At 29.5% G+C, this 18157-nt stretch overlaps 4 protein-coding genes across 4 annotated transcripts in view; 2 read left to right on the top strand and 2 right to left on the bottom strand.

Annotated features, from left to right (window-relative positions):
* The first annotated feature begins 519 nt into the window (after window positions 1-519).
* On the top strand, window positions 520-3627 carry LOC130677217 (FMRFamide-related peptides-like). The gene is made up of 2 exons (XM_057483892.1): window positions 520-708; window positions 2587-3627. The coding sequence occupies exons 1-2, from the start codon at window positions 706-708 to the stop codon at window positions 3118-3120; spliced, it is 537 nt and encodes a 178-aa protein (XP_057339875.1). The 5' UTR covers window positions 520-705; the 3' UTR covers window positions 3121-3627.
* Window positions 3628-5316: 1689 nt separating this feature from the next.
* LOC130677048 (transient receptor potential protein) lies at window positions 5317-14799 on the top strand. The gene is made up of 13 exons (XM_057483608.1): window positions 5317-5683; window positions 5792-6032; window positions 6112-6254; window positions 6698-6899; window positions 7002-7172; window positions 7656-7890; window positions 8013-8165; window positions 9493-9638; window positions 9860-10420; window positions 10503-10667; window positions 11723-11945; window positions 12023-12460; window positions 13974-14799. The coding sequence occupies exons 1-13, from the start codon at window positions 5529-5531 to the stop codon at window positions 14552-14554; spliced, it is 3414 nt and encodes a 1137-aa protein (XP_057339591.1). The 5' UTR covers window positions 5317-5528; the 3' UTR covers window positions 14555-14799.
* On the bottom strand, window positions 14629-15191 carry LOC130677003 (cytochrome b5-like). Its single transcript, XM_057483520.1, has 3 exons — window positions 14986-15191; window positions 14794-14922; window positions 14629-14733 (listed from the first exon to the last, which is right to left on the bottom strand). Exons 1-3 carry the CDS (start codon window positions 15094-15096, stop codon window positions 14629-14631), a joined length of 345 nt encoding a protein of 114 aa, XP_057339503.1. The 5' UTR covers window positions 15097-15191.
* A 498-nt stretch (window positions 15192-15689) lies between these two features.
* Window positions 15690-18157, bottom strand: part of LOC130677046 (ovochymase-like) — a 3551-nt gene continuing 1083 nt past the window's right edge. Inside the window, exon 3 of the mRNA XM_057483607.1 lies at window positions 15690-16536. Within this exon, the coding sequence (XP_057339590.1) occupies window positions 16133-16536 (404 nt within the window). The 3' untranslated portion in view covers window positions 15690-16132. The remainder of the gene's footprint in view (window positions 16537-18157) is intronic.

Here is an 18157-nt window from a genome sequence, read left to right as displayed (position 1 = left end):
CGCTTTCGGTGTTGAAATTCAACACCGAAAATTTTAACACCTACACTGCCTGGACTTACCCCGGTTTTTTTTTTTCCCTTTGAACATATTTACTCAATAATTAATGAGTTATTTGAATTTGAATTAAAAAAAAAATTCTGCATGTTATTAAAATCTAAGATTGCATCGTTAAAATCAATCATAAATATTTACAAAATACTCATATTCGTCTGTATTTAGTATCGTCTATCAGATAAGTATAAAATGATAATAAGAACAATAAATATCTTGGCTTACCTATGATTATTATTTACTAGAGTAATAAATAATGAGTTTAAATTACGTAGGTCGTCTACGAGGTACTGGTGGTTAGTGGTAACTAAGGTGTAATTGAATCAAAATATAATGTCGGGGTATCGTGTTAAATGCGTGGAAAATAATAATTCAGACGATACTATCCTTATCATCCTAGGTACCACAATTATGATCCCAACAAGGCGGGAGCTGCGCAAACCTATCTGTATATATAAGGGTGTCATCTCTGTATCCCGGACACTCGTTACATCTCTCAGCTTCAAACGCGATCTCCTTTACAAAGTTCTCCATTACAATAAAAAAAAATTAATTTAATTAACCATTCGTAAAAATTTTTTTTGTGAAATTTTAATTATTCGAAATTAATAAATTAATTGTTTATATATTTATTACAAGTGCTACATTATCATCATGGTGAGTGAATTTATATTTATATTTTTATTACTAAGCATTTTTAAATTTACGCGGGTGTTTAAAATTTTTTTTTTTATTTAGTGTTTAAATTTTTTCATTTAATTGCTTAAATTTTTTTGAATTTATTCACGAGTGAATTGTGAAATGTGCGTACGATTTTTAAAAATGAAAAATTTTTTAATTCTTTTGAAATTTTTTATGAAATTGAGATTTTGAATACTGAGGTTTTAAATAAATTTTGAATTTGTGTTTAAAAATAAAATTAGGAGATTTAATTTTTTCTGAAGTAAAAAGGGTTTGAAAAAAAAAAAAAAAAAATTGGACGTGACCGGTCTAAATATTTAACAATTTAATTTTATGTATACTTTATTTCGTGAAACGAAATTTATTTGCGGATCGTAAACCTGCGACATTATTGCTCTAGTCTCCGTTAGCGTTAATTACGTACCGTAAGTATCATAGCATTTATTATACTCGGTTTACAGTAATAACAAAATCATAAGACACCTTATATATACCCTTGGAAAAAAAGTAACCAAGAAAGATGATAATTTGTTATGCAAAAAAAAAGTTTATCGGTTTTCATAACAATAACTTGCGAGTATGCAATCGGATGTCGTGTTAATTATTAATTTTTTTTTTTATGATCATTATTTTGTATATAAATGTAAAAAATCATGGATCAGAAAATTTTTTATTCAACACTCGTTTGTGTAATTAGAACATTTTTTTGAAAATTATCAAACATCGGGGGTATTTTTAGTTTTTTATTAAATTTACTGATCAGTCAAATTTTCAAAAATTAATGATAGATCTATAGATCATTTTATTTTATACCCGGCATCTAATTTTGTTAAAAAGAATTTTTTTTTTTAATAAAATTGTATAGAAAAAAAATGAGCATATGACAGCAAATTAGAAACACTCGAAAAATCCGGAGATTACTCATAAGATAGGAAAAATTACTCAGCCCCTATGGCCGAGGCAAATCTTAGAATCGTTTGTTCAACTAAATCATGAGGGATTTATCATTTTTATAGCATCAACTTTATTTAACTACAGTATTAATCCACTATTTATTAAAACTCCATTAATTATTTTAAATGCCGCTCATTTTTTTTCGTAGGAATTAAATTATTTACGACAAATACAAATTTTTATTAAAAATTTTCTTTCACTGATCGTTATACAAAAATATATATGGCATATATGTATCGATACATTGACATTGTGAGTCATAGGTCATATATATTATCAACTTTCGTCGAATTTACAGGATTCTAGGCTTTCAAAATTTTGTGTGAAAAATTCAAACTTCATTTCAAAAAATTCCGGTGAAAAAAAGTCCGACCGCGGAACTTTTAAATTTGAGACAGATTAGAACTTCAAGTTAAAATTTTTTCGGACTCTTAGAATTGTCATGGTAAAAATTTCGGTCGATTTCCGACTTCAGGTTTTGAAATTTGAAGATGAGAAAATTTTTTGAACATAATTATTAAAATTTTTACTGCATTTTTCCCTCGTTCAATAAAAGTTTGACTGAAATTCACTCAAAATTTTCTCTTTTTCCCACCTCAACTTCTAAATCAAAATCCCGAAGTTCCAAAAAACTTTAATTCAAAGCTCCAATGTCTGAAATTTATAATTTCTGCGTCAAAATTTTTTATAACCGATTTTTTTCATACAGAAAAATTAATTAAATTTTCATCAAAATTTTCTTACACAAATTTAGATGACATGACGTCATACGTTTTCTATAACGGACAGCAAAAAAATTAAATGCGCATTTTTTTTTCGTACGTTGCCTATCCAAATATTTGTCAGAAATTCCATTTGTAAATAAAAGTAAAGTAAATAAAAAATAAATTAAATTTTTAGATTGCATACGGATTAATATACGGCCTCGTGATAATTGGAAACTGCATACTGTCATCGGCAACGATCTTGAAAGGGGGGGATCCCTCATCTCTGCATCTTTACAAAACAAACTTACGGCCACTAAATGAGCTGGATTACATACTGAAGCGTAGTGCGGGGGCGGTGGCCAACGTTGACGAGAGTCCAGATTCAAAAGAACGACGGAGTCAAATGGGATCATCATTTATACGATTCGGCCGTAACCATATGACCGGTACCGGAGAAAATATCGAGTACTCATTGAACGGTCTCAGTGACGTCGACTCATCTCGGATTCCTCGCGGCCGTTCTGACGTCATCATACGTTTCGGTAGATCTGGCTCCGGTAAAATCGACTCAATGATCCTGCGTAATAACAAATTACTAAAAGTGATACCGATTGATATCGAACAATTGGGTATCGTTTGCTCAGATATTTTGGCTGCTGATAATTCTTCCGCAGAACTTGCGCGTCTCTGCAATTCCTTTATGTCTAATGATGAAAAAAATGAATAATTATTTTTTATTTTTATTTTATAACGACTTTTTTTTAAGCTGAATTTTATTTTACTGGAATAAGTAGAGTATTAAATGTATTATTCTGTTGTTACTTGAGGATTCATTACTCGATTAAAGCTGCTCAGCTGTTCGATATTCAAGGCTAATCGTTATATTGTTCGTTACGTAAAAGTACATCCACCCGACGGATTTGTCAACTTTTGAATTATATATTATTATATGTATATTAAATTACCGATGTATTGTTCAGAGTCACGTTTCAAATTTTTTTTTTAATTATAATTTTATATTTTACTTTACAGTCCAATGGTATTGATAATTTAATTAATTAAATGAAGTTATAAATATTTTAAGCAGATAATTATTTTATAAAATACATTTATATTTTATAAATTATTTATATGATCCGTCTATTGATAATAAATATGTCTCGAACTCGAGGTAACTTGTATATGTATTTAAATTTAATACTTAAAGTTATAAATAAATAAATAAAATATAATGGCTGGAATAAATTGTTTTAGTAATTTTATTATTATTTGGATTTACAAAATTATTTTTTATTTTAATCTATGGGGAATTTTTGAAATTGATGTCCACCATAAATTTTTAATTTTTCGGCTGCAGAAAAAAAAATATGATACAGTTTTTGTAAAACATATTTTTGATTTAAAACCAGATGAAATTTAAAGAAAAGTTTTTTACTTCAAAGTCCGGGAAAAATTATTTAAATTGAAAAAAAATTGGAAAAAATGAGTTCTCGCACAAAAAAAGCCAATTATTGAAATTGAAAAATTTATGAGATTTCAGAAGTTTACTGAAAATATTTTGAATTTTTTTTTACGGGAATTGATGAAAAAAATGAAGTATTTTTTCATGCTGTAAAAAATTGCGGAGTGGAAGCAGATTAAACCTGGAGTGAATTCGGAGCGGATCGTTTATTTATTTAATCTCGGGGGAAAATTTACTGCGAAGGAGAGTTTATTTTGATATTCGAACTCTAAATCAGAGTGACAGCGGATTTAAAAAAATTCGATTCATCCCGAAATTACTCTGCTGAAAAAAAACTCCCAATTTACTCCATATGCTGAGTGGATTTTTTCAACTCCGTAACTCCGGTTCGGAGTAAGTGCGAGTTTAAATAAAATCCAAATTTACCCCGAAATTATTCCCCTGAAAAAACAAACTCCAAATTTACTCCATATGCGGACTGATTTTTTTTTTAACTCTGTAACTCCGAATCAGAATGACAGCGGATTTTAAAAAAATTCGATTCATCCCGAAATAACTCTACTGAAAAAAAACTCCCAATTTACTCCATATGCTGAGTGGATTTTTTTCCGGTTTGGAGTGAGTGCGAATTTAAATAAAATCCAAATTTACCACGAAATTATTCCCCAGAAAAAACAAACTCAAAATTTACTCCATATGCGGACTGATTTTTTTTTAAACTCCGTAACTCTGAACCAGAGTGACAGCGGATTTTAAAAAAATTTGAATTCACTCCCTATTTTTTGGAGTGAATCAAAAAATAAGTGACCTCATAATTAAATAGATGTAAAAATAATACCTTCCATTTTGAAATATTAAGTTTTATAAAAATGATAAATTTCCATGTCATCTTAAGTTACATTCACAAATTTATATTTCCGCTGTTGCAAAAAGAGAATATGCTTATGAGAATAAAACACCGAGTAAAATAAATTATTAGAGTAAAAAGCACACCTACATACACATACATTTGTTGGTAAGTCCATGTAATATTCAAACACTAATATGCTAAAAAAAAAAAAGAAAAAAAAATGAAAAAGAAAGAATAGAACTGAAATCTCGTCATAGTACAAAGGTAGTAATGAAGATAAATGAGAAAAGTACGAAGCTAGAATATCACTGATGTCCGTGCATTAATCCCGTGAGTTATTTTCTCATACATAAGCCCACATATGTGTTGTTAGAGTCCACATATAAAAATTGTCACTAATATGATTGACAAAATTATATTAGAAAAGAGAAATTAATATATCAATACAGGAGATAAAAATAAATGAAAAAATAAAAAAAAAGTAGAGCATGAAAACTTTTCGATACTCGTGGTTTATTTTGTTCTTAATCCAGTTCTTAACTCCCCCTCTTAGATTTCGCATTGTTAAGGATTCCACAAGGTATCTGGGTACGATGGTCAGTCTTGTTAAATTATTTACCGTAAAAGCTTCATATATAAATAATAACAAATATATATATTGATATTCTTATAAATTTTTTGAAAATTTTTTAAACTTGTAATTTTTATTTTTAATTATCATCGAGGGACAAAAATTTAATTTCCTTGAGTTGGTGATTAATGAAAATTTTTTTTTAAAAGAGGAGATAAAAAAAAAGTTCTATGAAAATAAATAAAATAAAAAATGAATCAATCGGAGTCGAGGGAAAATTTGGTTGATAATGAGGCACGAGCACCTTCTATGCAATCATTGCAACCACCTACTGAGTATGTACTTGGTCAAGTTGAAAAACATTTTCTGTTAAGTGCTGAGCGAGGTGACTGTGCTACTGTTCGGAGGTATTTTTTTTTTAATTAATTAATTAATTAATTAATCAAATTAAATTTAATTTAATTGGAGTACTGGAAAATAATGATTTATTTTTTGAAAATTAAATTCGAATGCAGGCTGCTCGAAGAGCATAAAGATCACCCGGAAATACTGAACATAAACTGTGTCGACCCGTTAAATAGATCCGCGCTGATCGCGGCAATTGAAAATGAAAATGTTGAACTGATTCACATATTATTGGAGTGGAAAATAAATGTGAAGGATGCACTTTTGCATGCCATTAAAGAGGAGTACGTCGAAGCTGTTGAAATTCTTCTTGATTATGAAGAAAAAATTCATGTTGCTGGTCAACCATACGTTCGTATTATCTTTTTAAATTTTCAATTTTTACTAAGTACTAATAATTATTATTATTTTCTTTTTTTATTGATTCTAGAGCTGGGAAGCCCTGGAAAGTGGCGACTATAATTTCACACCTGATATCACTCCATTGGTTCTAGCGGCTCATAAAAATAATTATGAAATACTTAAAATATTACTTGATCGTGGTGCAACTTTACCATGTCCTCATGATGCCAGGTTTATTATTATTATTTAAAAAAAAAAAAAAAAAGAATTGTAAAAATTATAAAAATTTAAATTAGTTTAAATTGAAATAACTCATTAATTATTAAGTTTACAAAAAAAATTAATCAGCACTTTTTTTAGTAAATTTAATCCTCTATAAATTTGATCTCATACATTTTTATCGTATCTTTGATAATTAAGTCGTAATTTTAAATTAAAACTACTGAGTTTATAATTAAATTAAAAAAAAAAATTTATTAATAATCTAGTGACTTTAAAACTAAAATTATGACTAAACTATTGAAATTATGACAAATATGTGTGAGTGCATTTTTATGGGAAATTAAATTGTCTACAAAAAAGTATGAGATAAGTTTCTTTGTAAATTCAATAGTTTCTACAGAATTTAATGTTAAATGCACGAAAGTGTTATTTATTAAAAATTCAAATTTAAGATGCGGTTGCGACGAGTGCGTTACGTCCAACGATCAAGATTCACTACGTCACTCTCGCTCTCGGATAAATGCTTACCGTGCATTAACATCGTCCTCACTTATTGCCCTATCGTCACGAGATCCTCTACTAACTGCATTTGAATTATCCTGGGAATTACGACGGCTAAGTCGTATGGAGCAGGAATTCAGATCTGACTACAATGTAATCACAGGAATAAAAAAAAAAAATAAAAATAACAGTTTAATTAAATATTAAATTTGTTAGATTTGTCTATAAAATTAAATCAATAAAATTTTAATCCAGGAACTTAAAGAACAATGTCAAGTATTTGCGACATCGCTGCTGGATCACGCACGCACTTCACACGAACTTGAAATAATTCTTAATTATAATCCAACTGGTGACAATTGGGAGCCAGGCGAACGACAAACATTAGATAGACTAAAACTTGCTATTAAATATAAACAAAAACAGGTAATTTTTTAAATATTTGAATTTCTATTACAATTCTTGTATATGCATTTGAAAGTTCTTGTAAAAAAATCAAAATTCTAGCCAAACTACTAGAGATATCACTAAAATGCAAATGAACAATTTGGTAGCTAATTAAATTTTCTACAAAAAAAATCTCATAACATTTTTACATACAATGAATTGTTTCTGCGTAATTACAACTTGAAATAAAAAAAATAAATTTCAACAAATTATTTTTGAATCTATCCCTTACTTATTATCTCTGTAACTCTGAAACTATAAGAGTTACGTTAATTAACTTGGAGACATTTTTTATAGGAAATTAAATTTCCTACAATTTTTGTTTGAAAATTTTTTTTCTAAAGTCAACAGTTTTTCTGAAAATTGAGTTTTATAAATAAACAAATTTTTTCTTATTCACATTCTTTTCGTGTTAGTGACTTTTAGTTAATAAAAGATTTTTAATTGATGAATTTATGACAGTTTGTAGCACATCCGAATGTTCAACAATTATTAGCAGCCATTTGGTACGACGGATTACCAGGATTTCGGCGATTAAGTATGGTCGGGCAATTAATTGAAGTTGGAAAACTCGGCAGCATGTTTCCTATATATAGTACAATATATATGGTATCGCCTACGTCAAAAATGGGATTATTTATGAAGAAACCATTCGTTAAATTTATCTGTCACTCGTCTTCTTACGCCTTCTTTCTCAGTAAGTTAGATAATGATTAACGATTATAATAAAAATCAGTTTAATGTAATTCTGATTTCGACTAAATAATTCACACTCTATAAACTTAATACGCATTGAAATTATTAAATTATTGCTTGCAGTGTTACTTGGAATGGCGTCTCAACGTGTTGAATATCTGGTAATTGAATTATTTGGAAATGCATGGATGAGAGAAATCTTAGCTGGCTGGAAGAAACATGAACGAGGTTCTATTCCGGGCTTTGTTGAATCCGGTGTAATTATTTATATTATAAGTAAGTTGGTTTATTTTTTGTTTTTATTAATTTTGCTATTTCAGATATAGAGGAGTGAAATCTACGAGTCATTTTTTTTTTAAATTCGTCATCAATTCATATTAAAAAATTATTTGTTTTACCACCAATTTTTTTTTATTTAATTTTCTAGGTGACCCATTTTACCCCAGATATTTCATTTCGCTCGGAAATTTGAACTAAGAATCGGTATCAATTTTTTTAGATTTCAATCATTTTGAGGAAATTTTTCACTAATTATAAAAAGTACCGTCAATTTTCTATGTATTTAATTTTGTAGGTTACCCATTTTACCCCAGGTATTTCATTTCGCTCGAAAATTCGAACTAAAAACCGGTATAAATTTTTTTAGATTTCAATCATTATGAGAAAATTTTTCACTAATAATAAGTACCGCCAAATTTTTTTGCTTCAATTTTCTAGGTGACCCATTTTACCCCAGGTATTTAATTTCGCTCTGAAATTCGAACTAAAAATCAGTATAAATTTTTTTAGATTTCAATCTTTTTGAGAAAATTTTTCACTAATTATAAAAAGTACCGTCAATTTTCTTTGTATTTAATTTTCTAGGTAACCCATTTTACAACGGAAACTTTCTTCTCCAAAATTTGAACTCAAAATTAGTATAACGTTTTTTTTCTTCATCAAATTTTTTTAAATGTCTGTAATGCCCCAGGTATTAAGTTCTTTTTTGTTCAAAATTTTTGAGATACTCTAGTACCTCCCCCAGATTAGAGTCAAATAATTTAGAGTATGACGGAAATTTACTCCTAAGTAAAAAAAATTGAAAATTTATCACAATTTGAATTTATAAAGAATCCAAAATTTTTTTTGCCAGCAGTAATCCAAGAAATAGTCGCAAAAGATTAAAAATAATTTATAAAAAAGTCATTGTACTGAATCTGAACTTATTTATGTGTGTGTGTACGTCAATCTCATAAATTTTATCACCTCAATTTCACTATCAGGGTAAAAGAGAATTTATTGCTGTAAATAAAATATTCAATACTTTACTACACACCAGATTATTTTTTATCTCGCAAATACATGAGATGTTAAAAATATTTTTACAGTCTATTTGTCATAATTTCTATTGACGGCAGATTCTTCTCGACAAAAAAAGTTTTTTTTTAAACTAATAAATTTATTCAAAAAATTTTTCCCGACTATTGACCTCAACCTTTTACACAAAACCCAAAAAATTTTTCAACTTAAATTTCGACTAGAAAAATTTCATAAAACCGGAAAATGCGGCTTCAAATTTCAAATTCTTTCCAAAAAAAAACCAAAACTTTTTTTTTTTTCAAAGGTCTGGTAACTGCCGAAATTCGTTCACTTTGGGCCGATGGTTTACTCGAATATGTTTCCGATCTCTGGAATATCGTTGACTTTATTCAAAACACTTTCTACGTAGTCTGGATTATGATGAGGGCAACTGCATGGTTTGTCGTACAAGTGAGTATTTGCTCTTGTCATCAAGTAAATAAATAAATAAATAACCAGCCACAGCTGCCTACACGTTTATTATTAATAAAGTAAAATTTAATCAAAGTTCTTTTACGCCAACTAGAGTAATAAGGAAGGGCTTTATTTATTCTCGCTTGTATTCACACCCTTTGCATATATATATGAACGGTCTGTAATTAATATTCAATATCACTTTGATATATTTTCAGAGAGAATACTGGAGTGGAGAAGATCCCTGGTATCCAAGAGATCAGTGGGATGCTTTTGATCCGATGCTATTGTCCGAGGGAGCCTTTGCCGCGGGAATGATATTCAGTTTTTTAAAATTAGTTCATATATTTAGTGTCAATCCACATTTGGGACCGCTTCAAATATCATTGGGTCGTATGATTATTGATATTATTAAATTTTTTTTTATTTACACCCTCGTGTTGTTTGCATTTGGCTGTGGTATGAACCAGCTCCTGTGGTATTATGCGGATCTTGAAAAGGCAAAATGTTATCTACGTAATCCGGAGATACCGGATTTTGATAACGAAGAAAAGGCGTGTTCGATTTGGCGAAGATTTGCGAATCTTTTTGAAACTTCGCAGTCACTATTTTGGGCAAGTTTTGGTATGGTTGATTTGATGTCATTTGATTTAACGGGAATCAAAAGTTTTACGAGATTTTGGGCGTTGCTGATGTTTGGATCGTACTCTGTTATCAATGTTATTGTTTTACTGAACATGCTGATTGCTATGATGTCGAACTCTTATCAAATTATTTCGGTAAATGGTTTTTTTTATTTATTTATTTGATTAATTTTTAATCTTGATCGAAGTTGTTTTTTATTTTTTTTTTATATTTTAGGAACGCGCGGATACTGAATGGAAATTTGCGAGAAGTCATTTATGGATGAGTTATTTTGAAGATGGAGATACTGTACCGCCGCCTTTTAATATGGTACCCACTGCTAAATCATTCAACAAAGTCATTTCTTGTGGTAAAACTGGACGTCCTACTAAATCAATTATTGTAAGAATTTTACTTTCTACGGATGGAATTTTAGATTTTTATTACAGTCGAACTCCTCTAACTCGGACTCCATTATCCCGGAACTTCCCCTAAATCTTGACCCCCACGAGCTACGCTGTCTCCCACCCGATGCTATACATTTGTATGTATTTCTGTGTGTATTGAAATATGCATTATTCATGTTGATGTAAGAGCGCATGCGTGTAGTTTACTTTTTAAAGGAGAAGGGGCATCCGTTAACTTGGAAATTTCTTGAAATTTCCGCTCCTCTATAGACTAATTGTCGAAGTTAATGGAGTTCGGCTGTATTATTATTGATTTTAATAAATTAAAAAAAAAAAAAATAGGTAAAATGGGCCATGTAAAACTTTTTATCAAATGGAAATTTAAGTGAAAAATTTTTTTTTAATTTAAAAAATAAACTGTAAAAAATTTGGAGAGTGAATGCAGATTAACTCCAGAGTGAATGCGGAGCGGATGACTGTTCATTTATATAAATCCCTCGGAGTGAAATTTACTCCGAAAGGAAGTTTATTTTAATATTGAAAATCCAAATCGGAGTGAATGCGGATTGAAATAAAATTCGTAATCATTTCGAATTCACCCCTGATTTTTTACAGTGTAGTCAAAATGGACAAGAAAAAAAATTGGGCTGATTAAAATTAAAGTCGCATTTCAAAATTTTATTTCGATAATTTCGCTTGAATAATTTTTAAAGCATAAAGAAAAAATTTGAGATACTTTATTATTTGGGCCCGTGTAAAAAAATTCGTTCCAAAAATGTCCATATCAGTGAAGTACAAAAATTGATGAAATTCATAATTTTGAGTTGATTATTTTTGCAACTCAGTAGAAAAAATTTTTGAAACTAAAAAAATGATCAATATAAAGTCAAAAATTTTGAAAATCAAATTTATATGTTCACTCATAATTTTTTGCACTGAATTTTTTTCACATAAAAAAATTATCAAGGAAAAAAATAATAACAATAATCAATAATATACAAGTTTTGATAAATTATTAGAGGCAAATAAATAAGTAGTTTCATTTTACAGAAAAAAAATCGTGAAAAAGCTCAAGAACGACATGATATAGTAATACGTATATTAGTACGTCGTTATGTAACCGCCGAACAAAGAAAACGTGATGATTTTGGTATAACAGAAGACGATGTAATTGAAATACGTCAAGATATTTCGACATTGAGATATGAATTAATAGACATATTACGTCAGAATGGAATGAAAATACCCAATGTTGATCAAGGGGATGCCTCAAGTATGTTCAATTACAGTATTATTTGATTAATTAATTAATAAGCTAGACAGACAGTAATATTGTTTATTTTTCTGCAGTCTCCGGAAAGAAGGGTCGTGTGATGGAGCGTCGATTACAGAAAGACTTCCAAATAGGCATCGTTGAAGGAATAGTTAATTCAGTGATCCAGAGTGAGAAGGAACCGAAGGATGTATTCAGTCAATTAGCCCGTGCTATTGGTAAACGAGCAAGTGAGAATAAGAAAGATTGGAACGCTGTTGTAAGGAAGAATACTATTGCACGTGATCCGATTGGCAGCAGAACAGACGCTCAGATTCGTCAAACCCGACGGAGTCTTCGTATTCATCAAAGAAATCATCCGGAATCAGATTTGGCGTCTTTGGATCCGAATCGTTTGGTTGAATATAATCCTAATTTGGTGGAAGTCTCGCCAGCTACACGTGTCGCTTATGCTAAATTCATAATGGGAAAAATGAACAAGAGTGAATTGAAAAAAGCTGTTTCATTCGAAGAAGGTATTGGATTTTTTTTATTTATATCCGATGTAAAAAAATACGTAGGGGAGGGTGGGGCAGAGCGGCCCCCCTGAAATTTTGACCAAAAAAAAAATTTTTTTTTTTTCGACTAATTACTATAAATCCGATATGTTTGCGCATTTTTACCCCTACGCATGACATTTGGGGCAAAATGGACAAGCCCAAAATTTTGAAAAAGTGATTTTTTCATATTTTTATCGTCAAATTAAAAAAAAATTATCATAATTCCACATTTCTAGCCCTACGCATAACACCTGGGGCAAAATGGACCAGCCGAAACTTCCGAAAAAATTATTTTTTTATATTTTTCGGCCGTTTCTCTATGTAAGAGGCAAATTTGGTCACTAAAAATTTATAAAAGTTACATTTTTTTTTTTAGTTGATAAATTTTTGAAATAAAGTAAAGTTATAGAATTGATTTTTTTTTTATTAAATAACAATTAGTAATTAAGGTAATCGAGAGTGAACGATTTTTTACGCTTTAAAAAATTTTTGTCGAGTAATATAAAACCAAAAATAGTTGTCAAGAGAAAGAAATACATTCTTAATGATGAAAACAATTTAAAAAAAAAAAAAACGAAAAAAAAAATTTTTTTTATCACTTTTTGAAGGGGGGCCGCTCTGCCCCACAAAAAAAAAAAAAATTTTTTCAGAATTTTGGCAAAATGTCCATAAATTTGTTCGAAATAGAACAAAAGTAAAGTGATCATATGGTTGAAAGCCACAAAAAATAATAATTGGCTTAGGGGGGCCGCTCTGCCCCACCCTCCCCTACGTGATAAATTTCCTAGGGATTTTTGAATTGTATGAAAAAGGCGGAGTGAAAGCGGATTCACTGCACGCCTGATGCAGATCTTAGTGCACGGAAAGAAGTAAGCGCTGCAACCGGACAAAATCCTGTTGCAACGACAGAATTTTCATCTTATAGCAACAGGACACATCCAGAATTTGAATTTTTATTCAAATTTTAAAATCCTCCTATATTGATTCCAAAGAAAAAATCCTGTTGCTAGAACGGAAAAAGTCGCGTTGCCACAACAAGATTTTGTCCTGTTGCTGAAACACGACTTTGTCCTGTTACTCCCACAGAACTGCGTCTTGTTGCAGCGCCTATATATTTTTTTCGCGTGTGGATTGAATGTGAAGTGAGTATGGATCTGATGCAAATTGAGCGCGAATCTTAATTCTGATTAAATGCAGATCGAGTGCGGATCCAGCGTGGATTGTTTGCGAATCCAGTGTGAATTGACTGTGGATCCTAGTGTAGATTAAATGCAGAATTAGTGTGGATTCAAAACGGATCTAATGCGGAGTGACTATGGATTGAATGCGGAACTGATTATTTTTTATGTATTCAATTACTTCGGAGTAAACCTTATTTTCGAGGAAACATTTTCTATATTATTGATATTTCTGAAGGTTATTTATTTTTATATGGGTAATTAGTAATTGAGATTAATAATTAATTTTTTTTCTGTTATTAACTTAACAGGCGACGAAACTGCGGATAAAGATGGCAAAGAAGATGATAAAAAAGTACAAAGAACAGCTTCGAAGGTAACAATAAATACTTCTGGAGGAAATCAATCAAAACCGAGACCGCAATTATCAACTTCTGGGTCATTAAGTGATTCGCTGAGAAAGACGATGCTTAAAGCTACGGCGTCGATAACAAGTCAAGATAAAGGAGATGCGAGAATTATTCCTTCTCCGATACCAGAAGAACCTGTTGAAGATGAGGAGAAGAGAAAGAAAGAAGAAGAAAACCGAAAGAAGGAAGAAGAGGAGAAAAAGAAAGAAGAGGAAAAGAAGAAGGAAGACGAGAAGAAAATTGAAGGGGAGAAAAAAGTCGAGGGAGAGAAGAAAGTGGAGGGAGAGAAGAAAGTGGAAGAAGAGAAGAAAGTGGAGGGAGAGAAGAAAGAAGAGGAAAAGAAAAAAGATGATAAACCTGGACAAAGTTCAGATAATAAAACTACTGCAGATAAACCAAAAGTTGAAAGACCTCCAGAAGCAGAAACAAAAGCACGAGGAAAATCGAAAGCTACGGGTAAAGTTATGGGCGGTTGGATTTAATTTACGTGTATAATATATTTTATTTTATTCAATAAATATATTTCTGACACAATTATTTATAATTTTTATTTTATTTACTGTCTATTAGTACAATTACAGAACAATGGAATAAAAATTTTACGTTTTTTTGTTGATAAGTTTTCTTTATCAGAAATATCATCATTTATTACTTTGCTCTCCTTAAAAAAAAATAAAATTAAAGTTAAATAAAAAAAAAAAAAAAATTTACCATAAAATACCTCAGAAATCTCCCCGATTTTGTAGAGTTTCATTGTACGCCGGGCGTCACTCGAGTGTCCAGAATTATTAAAATCACTAGTTGCATTTTTCCCAGCGCATTCTTTTATCAATTCCGCGCCTCCCGGATGCTATTGCAGTCGCAGTATTAAATTAAATAAAATAATTAACAGAAAAAATAAATTTCTAAATACCTCATTCAAAAAATCCGTCACATCATAAACTGAACTTTTAATAATAATCCACGTGCTTTCATTATTGTTATGCTTTGAAACTTCTTGAAGACTATACAAATTATCAGACATTATTTAAAATTAACCGATTAATTTTTTTATAATCGACAATTAGCACTTAGCTGCTTATTTATAAATTTATGTGCTTATCTGTCAATAAAAATTTTACTGAGATTGAAGAACAGTCTGATATTTATTTTTTATTGTTTAAATAATCAGAAATAAATTATTATCGATCTATCAATTTATTTTATCCAAGAATTTTAATTTTTTATGAAAAAAAATTTATCTTTACAAATTATCTAGCGTTAAATAAACTCGTTCTATAATAAATATATATATATACATATATTTACTTGTGTATTCAGTTAAAAAATAAATAAAAATTTACAAAATTATTTATCGTACCCGTTTTGATAAGATGGCAATCGTGTAAAACGTGGGTTAATATTTAGATTTAAAAAATGATAAAAAAAAAATATGTAATTATTTATATATTTTATTAATGATAAATTTATTGAATACAAAATATATTTGTCAAGTCAACAATAAACTTAAAAAGTAAATTTGTACAATAATGTCATTTAAATTTTAACGTCATTATAATGAGCATAATAATAATTGAAATTAAAATTATTGGTAATAAAAATTATCAATTAAATTGCAGTAAATAAATGATAAATTATTTACAGTTTAATTATTTACTTGTTAATAATAATTAAGTATCGTGATTAATTACAAATTAAATAAAAGTAGATCTAGATCTAAATATAATGAAATTAATTTATGACTTAATCGTTTATTTTTTTTTAACATTCAATTGAAAGTTAAAACAAAATTACGGATTTTTCAGTTTAAAAAAAATTTTGTGCGGAAGTACGATTTCAGTTATTTCCGGTTAGAATTTGAAAATACCAAACGAATTTTTTTTTTTCAGTTCTCTAGTTCATTTTAAATAAAATTTTTTTGTGACAGTGAATGAATATTTGAAAAATAAAAAATTAAATTAATTTTTAATAATCACGTCAAATTCGACCGTATAAAATTTTTTATTGGTCTATAATTATGTCGTATAATTATCTAATTTTTTAATTAATTAAAATTAATATTAATATTGTATTCCCGTGACAAAATAAATCCATTCGTTGAAATAATCAACTCGTGTGTACAAACCGGGTCTCGAACTCGGACATTCGACATCGTAACCAGAACTTACGATGCCGATTTGCAAGTAATCATGGTACCGGTTGCTGTCTATCACAAGTGGACTTCCACTGTCTCCTTTGCAAGCGTCGACCCCAGTATTAGCTGCCGTACAGACAACACTTTCTGGTAGGTCCCAATCTAGAAAACACTTCTCCTGTGAAATAATTGGCAGGAAACCAAACTGAAGTGAGTCGCGTCTTGTTTGTGATATTCCATCTCCACCCCAACCCAAAACCAGTGCCTGCCTTCCTGCGTACGACTTGTATACTTCATTGCGTCCTGCTAGTCTTATTGGTTTTATTGTCGCTGTTAAAAAAAATTTGATTATTAATAACCGATGGCACGGAGAGACAATTATTGCAACCCATAATTTCTGGGAGAAGTTACCATAACTATGGGAACAATTCCTATAATTATGATCGAAGTTCCTATACTGTATGGTAATGATTACCATACTCATGGTAATAGTACCCCTAGTCACATAGGAATAAATCCTATGACCACATGAGAACAGTCTCTAGGTGCGTATGGGAATCATTCTTATACAACATGGTAAACGTTTCCATAATATATGGGAAATATTCCCATAATATGACTGTAATTGTTCCCATACTGCTGTGGTAAATTACCACAATATTGTGGTAACGGCTACCATAATACTGTGGTAACTTTTACCATAAGTTATGGGAACCATTACTGTAATAGTATGGTAATAATTCCTATAATATGAGGAATTTCTAAATGTTATGGTAATCGTTATTATATATTATGGTAATGATTCCTACACAGTAAAAATCACCGGGGTAAGTCCAGGCGGTGTAGGTGTTAAAATTTTCGGTGTTAAATTTCAATACCGAAAGCGGTGTGAAAATAACGCCGCCGCCGGTGTAAATATTTTTTACCGGTGTTGAAAAAATTTTCAGGTGTTAAAATATTTAACTTTGTGAATATTTTTACTTACTCGATCACTACAGTTAATTAGTGTTTTTATTAACTAATTAAATTATTGGTGATTGAAATGGTGGCCGTAAAATTGTGTAATTTTTAAATAAATTACGTACAACATAAATAATTATTTAAATAAGTACATTAGGGTGGTCGTTAAAAATTAAATTTTCTCAGGCGCCCGATAAAAAGTTTCTTTTTAGTGAAAAAATACCTGGGGAATTTGGTTTTTTCTTTTTAAGTAAAAATAACACGTGTCTTAGGACGATCAAAGTTCATTTTTCGATACAATCGCGGTTCTTTTTAAATATCTCATGAAATATGCAGATTAAAGGAAAAAATTATAGGAACAATTTTGTAGGAAATTAAATTCTTGACAAAAAAGGTCATATTCATTTTTTTTTATAAAATGCGTATTTATGAAGATATTTTAAAAAACTTTTTTAGATCTTATCAATTGAGCATTTTAAGGATTACAAATGTTAAAAATAACGTTTTTCCTTAAATATAGACAACTTCGTAACTCATAACATATCAATCATTAATGCTTATTATAGTTTCTATTTACTTAGAAAAATGTTATTTTCAAAATCTGTAATCCTTAAAACGCTCAATTCAGATCTAAAAAAGTTTTTTTAAAATATCTTCAAAAATACGCATTTTATAAAAAAAAATGAATATGACCTTTTTTGTCAAGAATTTAATTTCCTACAAACTTGTTCCTATGATTTTTTCCTTTAATCTGCATATTTCATGAGAAATTTATAAAAAACCGCGATTGTATCAAAAAATGAACTTTGATCGTCCTGAGGCACGTGTTCTTTTTACTTAAAACGAAAAAACCAAATTCCCCACATATTTTTTCACTAAAAAGATGTTTTTTATGCGTCTGAGAAAATTTAATTTTTAACGACTTTTCTAAAGTACATATCAAAATTGAAATTTCCTCCAGTTCATATTCAATTAAATTTTAATATATTTT

This window comes from Microplitis mediator, chromosome 11 (assembly GCF_029852145.1).
Source record: "Microplitis mediator isolate UGA2020A chromosome 11, iyMicMedi2.1, whole genome shotgun sequence".
Taxonomy (NCBI): domain Eukaryota; kingdom Metazoa; phylum Arthropoda; class Insecta; order Hymenoptera; family Braconidae; genus Microplitis; species Microplitis mediator.
Note: the sequence above shows the minus strand (reverse complement) of the source record. Positions and strands in the feature narration are given on the sequence as shown.

What these genes read in the sequence shown, in the direction of transcription:
- LOC130677003 (XM_057483520.1), bottom strand. Translation starts at nt 15,096, where the DNA reads ATGTCTGATAATTTGTATAGTCTTCAAGAAGTTTCAAAGCATAACAAT. An exon ending in TGACGGATTTTTTGAATGAG is followed by an intron (nt 14,923 to 14,985) that starts GTATTTAGAAAT and finishes CGACTGCAATAG; the next exon opens with CATCCGGGAGGCGCGGAATT. An exon ending in AAATCGGGGAGATTTCTGAG is followed by an intron (nt 14,734 to 14,793) that starts GTATTTTATGGT and finishes TTTTTTTTTAAG; the next exon opens with GAGAGCAAAGTAATAAATGA.
- LOC130677048 (XM_057483608.1), top strand. Translation starts at nt 5,529, where the DNA reads ATGAATCAATCGGAGTCGAGGGAAAATTTGGTTGATAATGAGGCACGA. An exon ending in AATTCAGATCTGACTACAAT is followed by an intron (nt 6,900 to 7,001) that starts GTAATCACAGGA and finishes ATTTTAATCCAG; the next exon opens with GAACTTAAAGAACAATGTCA. An exon ending in TGATCAAGGGGATGCCTCAA is followed by an intron (nt 11,946 to 12,022) that starts GTATGTTCAATT and finishes ATTTTTCTGCAG; the next exon opens with TCTCCGGAAAGAAGGGTCGT.